This window comes from Meriones unguiculatus, chromosome 10 (genome assembly GCF_030254825.1).
Source record: "Meriones unguiculatus strain TT.TT164.6M chromosome 10, Bangor_MerUng_6.1, whole genome shotgun sequence".
In the NCBI taxonomy this organism is placed as follows: Eukaryota; Metazoa; Chordata; class Mammalia; order Rodentia; family Muridae; genus Meriones; species Meriones unguiculatus.
The window spans coordinates 22900926-22909611 of NC_083358.1; the positions used below are offsets into that span (position 1 = coordinate 22900926).

General features: G+C 45.4%; 1 protein-coding gene and 1 pseudogene across 1 annotated transcript; both read right to left on the bottom strand.

Moving 5' to 3' along the window:
- Positions 1-276: 276 nt before the first annotated feature.
- Positions 277-7798, bottom strand: LOC110559747 (acylcarnitine hydrolase-like; annotated as a pseudogene).
- LOC110559748 (large ribosomal subunit protein eL32-like) lies at positions 2449-2863 on the bottom strand. The gene has a single exon (XM_060393267.1). The coding sequence runs from the start codon at positions 2861-2863 to the stop codon at positions 2453-2455; it is 411 nt and encodes a 136-aa protein (XP_060249250.1). The 3' UTR covers positions 2449-2452.
- Positions 7799-8686: the final 888 nt, after the last annotated feature.

Below are 8686 nucleotides of genomic sequence, written 5' to 3' on the forward strand. Positions count from 1 at the left end.
CTGAGAATATTCATACAGTATGTTAAAACCCAGGCCTGGGTGGGTGGCCCATACATATAATCCATCCACCCAGGAAACCAAGAAAGTGAGACCATGAGTTCAGGGCGATAAGGACTTATACACAAAGGGTTTCTCATACACATTTGAAAGAGCAAGTGCTGAGGTAAGAAATGCTTGTGTGAGAGTTGGAACAAATAAAAATAATTAAATTGACTTCATAACCTCAGAATAGCCCCACCTGCCCTCAGCCCCACAGGCCTTTCCTGACACAGGACACTACAGCTGTGGGTGCTTGTTCTGTGCCTCTCTTAGCTCCTGGATCTTCTGGGGCAGTCTTGGTCCAGAACTGCAGCCTTCTGGCCTTCAGGCTCTGCCCACAATAGGTCTGATGTCTAGTTGTAGGTACTGCTCATCATGGTCCATCACGGCCACTAGGGTAGACACTGCCTGTTGGGGTTTCTGTAGATAGAGCACCCAGTATCAAAGGGTGAGGTCACTCTGATCCAAAGCCTGATCTCCTAATTTGAGCCAGGGTATAGAACAATTAGGTCTGTGGTTAAGGGGGCTGATAGGACAGGTATCCTTCCAACATGCAGATACTAGTGTTACTCACTGGTTTCTGCTTCATGTGAGAAAAAACTACCTGCCCTATTTTATGTCTTCCTAGAAGAGGAATGATCTAAAGAACAGTAACATAGCACTATAACCCACAAGCCATGTCACTGTGAGATGACCAGTATCTGACACCTACAAAATATCTGGAGAAATGTGCTATTGTAGAGAAAAGGCTATTATGCAATGGAAGATCTATGCATGGTAGAAGGCAACTGTCCAAAAGGGAGGCCTGGATGGGTACCCACATGAGTAAGATTAAGGGAGGGTGTGTTCTCACTCATGTCTTGCAAAGTTGGCCCAGTACTTCATCATCCTCCTGTTCAACAGCTCCTCCTCCTCAGTGAGGTTAACTGAAGACAAAGTCCAAGTATATGCCACCTCACGCCTCTGGCAACTCACTCTTCACACTCACCATCCCAGCTGTTGTCTGACCCCACACTATTGGCTTCGTTGCCTCCCTTCTTCATTATATAGAGAATTCAAGATCCATGCAAGCCTCTTACTGAATTACTGCTCCAGTGTGCTTTCAGGTCCTCCATCACAGGCTAGACTAGGAAGGGCACTGATTGTAAACTGTAGCCTATCATTTGGGGTTACAATATGGTATGACATTTGATTTTGTCATCTCCCAGAACACAGCTTTTGTTTTTTGTTTTTTTGTTGTTTTTTTTTTTTTTTCAAATGGACTGAGAGCGCAGGAGGCCCCCAGAGAGTCATCTGGGACTTCATTAAGCTCAAGAAAAATAAGGAAGACTCACGTTTCCTGCCAAAGAGGAAAGACAAAAAGACAAAAGGAGACTCATCCCTACGGTCAGCCTTCACAAGGATGGCCTGGTATCCTTGAGGAAGCTGGATTGAGGTTGGAATTCATAGATGTAGACAGAGGCATGGCAACCTGCAAGTGGGGACAGAGAGTGATGTAGTTGCCCCTCACCTGAAGTGTTTCTGATATATATTTTATGAAAAGATACCTTGATATAAAGTTACCTGGAATTATAAATGTTAAATTGGAGATGGAGCTCCAGGTTGGAGCACTAACTATGGAAAAACCCTTGGCTAAACAGTGCCCATGGCCTTGCCAGATGAGTGGTTTTGTTAAGTCAGTAGAGTATCAGCAACCCTTTTTCTCCTCTGTATCTAGCTCTCATCAAAGGCATAAGGTTATTCTGTAATTCAAATGTTTATTTCAGTATCTCCCCATAGCTGGTTGCAATCTTTTCTCTGAGATACTTATGTCTCAATATTGTATAAACTCTTCTCCCCAATTGTTCCCTGCTATGCAAATAAAGCAGATTACAACCAATTACTGAGCAGGGGAGAGAAAAGGGCTTGACTTTCTGCCCCCCCCAGAGGTGGAGTTAGAGGAGGAAGCAGGGGACTCAGCCAAGAACAGACGTCCAGGAGACTCCAGGAGGAGAGAACAGCTGACGTAAAGCCTTAAGGTGCAAGTATCTCTGGGATTTACAGTGGGAGGAAGCCAGACTAGCTTAGACACTGTTAAGAACAGATTAAAGCTGCTCAGGATTGTGTTGTAAGCTTGATAACAAATAATATAGAGAATATCAGGCTTTTGGGTGATAGCCTGGTTAACAGAGAAACTGAAAAATGTACTCACAATTTTAAAAGTGTCACTCTCTTAGACTAGACACGAGGAGACCTGGAGACCAGCGCTCCACAGTGCTCACCTGTGACCCACATCTGTGAGATGCTTTTCTTTCTTTCTTTCTTTCTTTCTTTCTTTCTTTCTTTCTTTCTTTCTTTCTCTTTCTTTCTTTCTTCCTCTCGCAGTTTTTGTGGTTTTATTTTAAACACAAATAAAACACTGGACACAAGCCATCTACTCATTCTCTTCACTGCGCAGCCTGGAGTTGGGATTGGTCACTCTGAGGGCCAGCTGTGCTGCTCTTTCTAGGATGGCTTTCCGATTCTTGGAGGACACATTGTGAGCAATCTCAGCACAGTAAGTCTTATTATTGCACATCAGCAGCACTTCCAGCTCTTTGACATTGTGGACCAGAAACTTCCGGAAGCCTCTAAGCCGCATGTACTTGGTTTTCTTGTTGCTCCCATAACCGATGTTGGGCATCAGGATCTGGCCCTCGAATCTTCTCCAAACCCTGTTGTCGATACCTTTGGGTTTCCACCAGTTTCGTTTAATTTTTACATATTGGTCTGACTGGTGCCTGATGAACTTCTTGGTCCTCTTTTTGACGATCTTGGGCTTCACCAGAGGCCAGAGGGCAGCCATGTTGCCTCAAAAGAGATGGCAGCCACCTCGTAGGTAGCGCCGAGGAAGAAGCGTGAGATACTTTTCTAAGCCCCATGACAGATTTACTCATGCTGAAAATGTGCTACTTGGAGTACAGGGATCACATAGAGGAAGTCTCCCATCATCTCTGTGAACTGTATTTGGATGGTCTTGGGGTCCTCAGTGTGCCCCATGTACTCTTCCATTAGCAGGTCATTACACTCAGGAGGCAGCATCTATACTAAGGAAACCAGGAAGGATGAGATTAGGCATATTCTAGGTTAGGTAAGCAATAGCCTTTGGTATTGGGAGAATGGAACCTGTGATGATATTGGGTACAGGTTAAAAGGTTCATGCTCTGAGGAGACCGAACACAGAATCACACATATATACTGAGTTTTATAAATAGGGTGCTGTCTGGGAAGAATATATGTGGGACCCCTCTATTTGGACAGGACCAAAGATATCTCACCATTTGTGCTGGTGTATTATTCAGAACAGAATGCAGGTCCTCTCTGGTTATTTCCTTTATTGTCTGAGCAGAGCCCATGATCTGAGAGACAGAAGACAGTGTTAAGTGTGGGATCAGATGGACTTAGAATAAAGATGTATTCAGTTCATTCTGCTTAGCATATGGGTATTCAGGAGCCTAGAGGATTGGAACTGTGCCTCACCATGGGAAGGTTCCAACCATACTCATCATTGTTGACACCAATGATGCTGGGGACAGGGTGAGAATCCACAGAAGCCAACAACTCTTGGGGATGCCTGGGTAGGAACACTCCACCCACCACAGCAGGAATCATCTTGAAGGACAGTGGGACATTAAACATCAATGCTGAAGTTTAATCAAACAAATATCCTGATGTCCACTGAGTTACTTCCCAATTTTGTCATTTCTCACTAGTTTCAAGGAGTTCCGCACCTTCTGGAGGAGAATCTAAACTTAGGTTAGCCTATCTTGATGTTCATTTTGCACACAGAACTGAGAGAACACAAAGTCAGAAAGACAAGGTATTTGGTTCAAAATCCCACATCCTGTAGACCAGGTTCTTCCAGACACTCAATTCTCCCACCTTGTTAATGACCAGAATCTCTCCTTCACTCTTGCCTCTCAGACAGCACACCAGTCCCTCTAAGTCTGTGGCCTCATATCCAGATAGGCTGGCCACTGTCTGTAAAGAGAATAAGCAGGGGCAAGAGTGGCCAATTCCAAGTCGATTCTATTGCATCTAATTCTCACACTCTACAGTATGCTATCTGGATTGGAATAAGTATAAGTTGTTCCCATTCTCCTAGTGCTCAAAGGTGATAGCCAGCAGGCAGTATCCTTTCTACCTGTATATTTGTTCATACTGTTTAGGGCATTTTTGTTTCCTCCACCCATCTTGCTCTATTTCTGTATGAGGGAAGCAGTAAGTATGACAAGGTTTCTATGTGAAGGTTAGAGGACAGAGTCTCAGTCTTCAATGGCCCCCTTATTTGACAGGGTGTCTATTATTTTGCTGCTGCCTACACTAGCTGAGTCAGTCTGTCAAAATACAAGAATTCTCTGGTTTCTGTCTCCACCTGACCAGAGGAACATTGTAATTACAGATACATGCTCCTATCTACAGTGGTTTATGGGTTCTGGGGATTTGAACTTAAGTCCTTAGGCTTGCATTATAAACAGTTTTTTACAGCCAAAGAACAAGCTCCCAAACCCATACATACTTACCTTTGCCAATGCTTGATGCTGCAAAGAGCAGATTGCTGGGAAGATAACATACTCACCAAGTATGAAGCAAATGTAAGTGTATGATAAACTTTGAGATTCTCAGTAATTATTGGAAAGAAGTTATTTCCCTTGGTCTTTGTTTTACCCACAGAACAGAATACCAGAGAACCAGCATGTAAACGCTGAGGCATCAGACTAGGGCTATGAAGGTTGAGGGCACTTACAGTGGAGACCATCTCAGAGCTGTCAGAGACACAGTAAGGATGCAGGGCCACACCAGTCTCCATGATGGCTCTGTGGGAGAGTCCTTGTTACATGGGGACACAACATGGAAAGATAGACCTTTGCCACCTGCTGACTCGCCAAATATACTGACCTGCTCAGGGTTGCCTCCTAAGTTGGCAATGTTCTTCTGGACCCAGCACAGGACAGCCACCTGATCCAGGTATCCCCAGTTGCCTTTGGAATGCTGTTCACCACTGCTGAAAAGTGGAAGGGACAGGGATCAAAAGGCTGTCTAGGATCTGCTCAGCCATTACGGTCCAGCTGTAGGCTCACCTGAAGAAGCCCAGGACACCCAGGTGGTACTGGATAGTGACACCACCACATCCTCAGTAGATGCCAGTGTGGATCCATCATACATGGAAGCCATGACCATAACCAGTGCACAACCATGGATCCACACAATAACCTGGAGAAGTCAAGAGAAATGTAAGAAAACTCCTAGACATTCCAAGCTCTATTGGTCTACTTATTAGAATATCAACTGCTGTACACATCTGTGCAGCCCCAGAAATACATAAAAATCCTCAGGACTTCAGGGGTTTGGCCACAACCAGGGACCTCAAGATGTCTCATCAGTGAAATTCTAGTCCCCATCCCCACCATGTGTCTCCATTTGAGTTAATGGCTGTATGTATCAACTAGTGTCATCATTACTCAGATTCTTCACAATGGAACAAAGATATCTCTCTGGATTAAAAATGGAAAGGGTCATCAACTCTTATTGGCACAACAGATAATCTGAAGATAGTAATTTGGGTGACCTCAGTGTTGAGATCTTGAACACCTAAGTGGTTCTGCAGAGCACAAGTTGGAGAATGAATCCTGGTTTTATCAAAGAGCTGGAGACCTTGCTCAGTGCTCCAGTGCTCTGCCCCATTCCCAGGTTTCAACGGCATAGTGTGGCTGACAAGGCCTTCTGTGCCCTAAGTGAGGTAAGACTTTTCCTCAGAGTCCACCCTGCAGTGGGGCTCAGGTTGCTTTTCATCCCTTTCTTCTAAACCTCTTGAAAAAGTGCCCTCTCCCCTTGCTGACGTTTGCCTGACGCTCACGGGCAGATTAGAGCCCTCATGGGCATGAGCTGATGCATAGATGTTGACATACAGGCAGTCCTCAGACTTGGAAAGGAAGTTCAGTTTCCTCTCCTTCCAGCACACTGGATTCATTATATCAAGATTTTGTAAACACCTGATGGAAAATAGCAGACAGAAATACCAAGAGATGTATGGTGATGAAAAATCAAATATGAGTCTAAAATTTTTTTCCTCAGCCGCTTTCAGCTGCTCCTCCCCACGATGCACTATTAATACATATTCCTGCTCAAAATTCCTTCCAACCAAGGTAAAGGCCAAAGGCTCCATGAAAGTTGGGGTGGAGACTAATTTCTTAGATTTCCTGGTCAATGGCAGTTGGCCCTGTAGGTTATCACAGTGATTGTAATTGTGGCTTAGCCAGTATTCATCAGTGCTGAACTCCTCAGGGATCTGAAGTGTATTCTCCTGGATACAGGTGTACTTGCTGCCTAATAGGTCACATTATCTCAGGCCTAGAAATCTCTCCAATTGTGGCAGAGACCACCAGGCTTAATTTGAATATGTGAAGAATTTTATCTTTGTTCCTCTCCATAGTACCTACACCTAAGTCCTTATGAGTGCCAAGCTCTGACCCAGGAGCCTGACACACTTGTGCTACTCAACCTTAACATATCATTAGAAAAATGCATGGGGCACTCACCCACAAGGAGAAAAAAACTTCTGTGTAGCTGAGATGGAGAAACACTTCAGAGTGGCCCATAGCTCAGAGCAAGCACATTCTCACTCCAGGGACTGAAACACTCTGGGCCTAGAATGTACATGGCTGAATGTGAGGTCCCATCTCTCACATCACTCCATGGTTCAGGGGCCTCAGGAGGTGCAAAGCACAGGGTCCTACCAGTGGTTTAGCAAAAGGAATTCCCAGGAAGGTGTGGACACCAACGTTGGTATCCTTCACATAGTCGATGCTGCCTTGGAATTGGCCTGAGTGTGTGTTTCTGATGGGGATGGACTCTGATGAGTCCTGACCTGCTAGAGAGATGCCATCAGGGTTAGTTTTCTGTAATCATCTGCCACATGGTTGAAACTTCTTTCACACTGTTACCAGAGCACAGGAGAAGGGGACCCAGTAACCCAGAGTTCAGCTGTGTGGTGTGAGTGTGGGAGCTTCCCTATCCATCAAGGCCAGGAAGCTTTCCTGTTGCCCCTTTCAAGAGTATCAAAGCATTACTCTGGCGAAAGAGGCCGGACACCTAGAGCCATTTGATCACAAGAATTTGTGATTATGGAAATTCTTTTCCAAAGGACAGTAGTAGCTACAATCATATCCATACACTGAGGAAAAGAAAATGCCTTCCCGCTTTTTCTTGAACTGTTTACTGTTCTCTCCAGAACTCCTTACACTAAACAGTCTCCACAGAATGGAGTGAGTATAGATGACTCTGACCCTCTGTGTACTAGTGGGCTTAAACAGATGTGGAAATGTAGGCCCACTGTTTCCCATTTCATCTATTGCAGCAGTCCTCAACCTGTGAGTCGTGAACCATTGGAAACCACATATTTCTGCTAAACTTAGGAACTGGGACACCACAAAATAGCAAATTTACAGTTAGTAGGTAGCAACTACAAAAACCTGATGGGTTGGGGTTTCTAAGACTACTGGGGTTTCCAATGATCATGATGTATAGGTTAAGAACTTCTGGTATATTATTTCCTTCAGACCCTCCCCCATGCCTTCCATCCCACAAGCCCAGCCTCTGAGGACATTCAGGATTCTATCAGCTCTGGCTGCAGTCAGTGCCCATTGCCTGTTTAGGGAGCCTCACCCTGCACATGGAGGAGGAGAAGCAGGAGCCCAAGGAACACATCTTTCAGCCACCTGAGCAGTTGGTTCAGGGGCATGATCAGCTGCCAGGCCTGAGTCTGTGCTGCTAGCACGACCACGGTTCACAAACAGGAAGAGCCTGTGAGCCTTCCCCAGGCAGGAATTTACACCAAAGGCATGTTGGAGAGCAACACGGTGTGATGGGTTAAAGTTCTCATTTTAGAAGAACTTATTAGCCAGAAGTGACCAGAGCCAGTGGCCAGGAGGCAGGGACAAGTCACCTCTGCTGTTTCTTCTGCCCCTTTGGCCTCCTGGAAAGGCACAGCATGGATTCTGAAGCTCTTCTGTGATACCAGGAACACCGCCCCACACCAGGGCAGAAAGCTCTAACAGAAGAAACCGGAGGCCTTCTAGGTCACACTCAAGCTCACTCAGGAGAGACAGGCTCATGCAGGAGCTGTGAGTGTGACCTTCATTCTCAAGGCTCCGCTGTGCTTTGAAGACTCGGTTTACTGAGCCGACTTCCAGAGTCCCTGGTCCCTACAGTTATCTTAGGGTCTGCATGGACTCCTCGCCCCGTTAGGTCACATGTGTCCCAACGGAGCACACTGAAATCCCGGTGCTTAAAGTCCACACCCCGTATCCACTCCACCAGCATGATGTGTCTCCTGTGCTGGCTCTTGCCAAGGTCAACTTCACGGTGACTCGTTCATGTGACACATACTCTTAATTGTTTGCATTTATTTTGTGTTGAGCTACATGTATATTCTTAACGAACCTACGTTATTTAGGGTCTTAAATGCTTCTACCTCCCTTCCAATCTCCAACACCAGCTAGGAAGGAAAGAAGGTTAGTGGGAACTTGGCATGGAGTTTTCTTTGCTACTTTCCACTGGGTAGGGTCATAGGAATCTTTTAGGGAAATACCAATGTCAGTCGTCAAGAAATCCAGATATCCAGGTAACC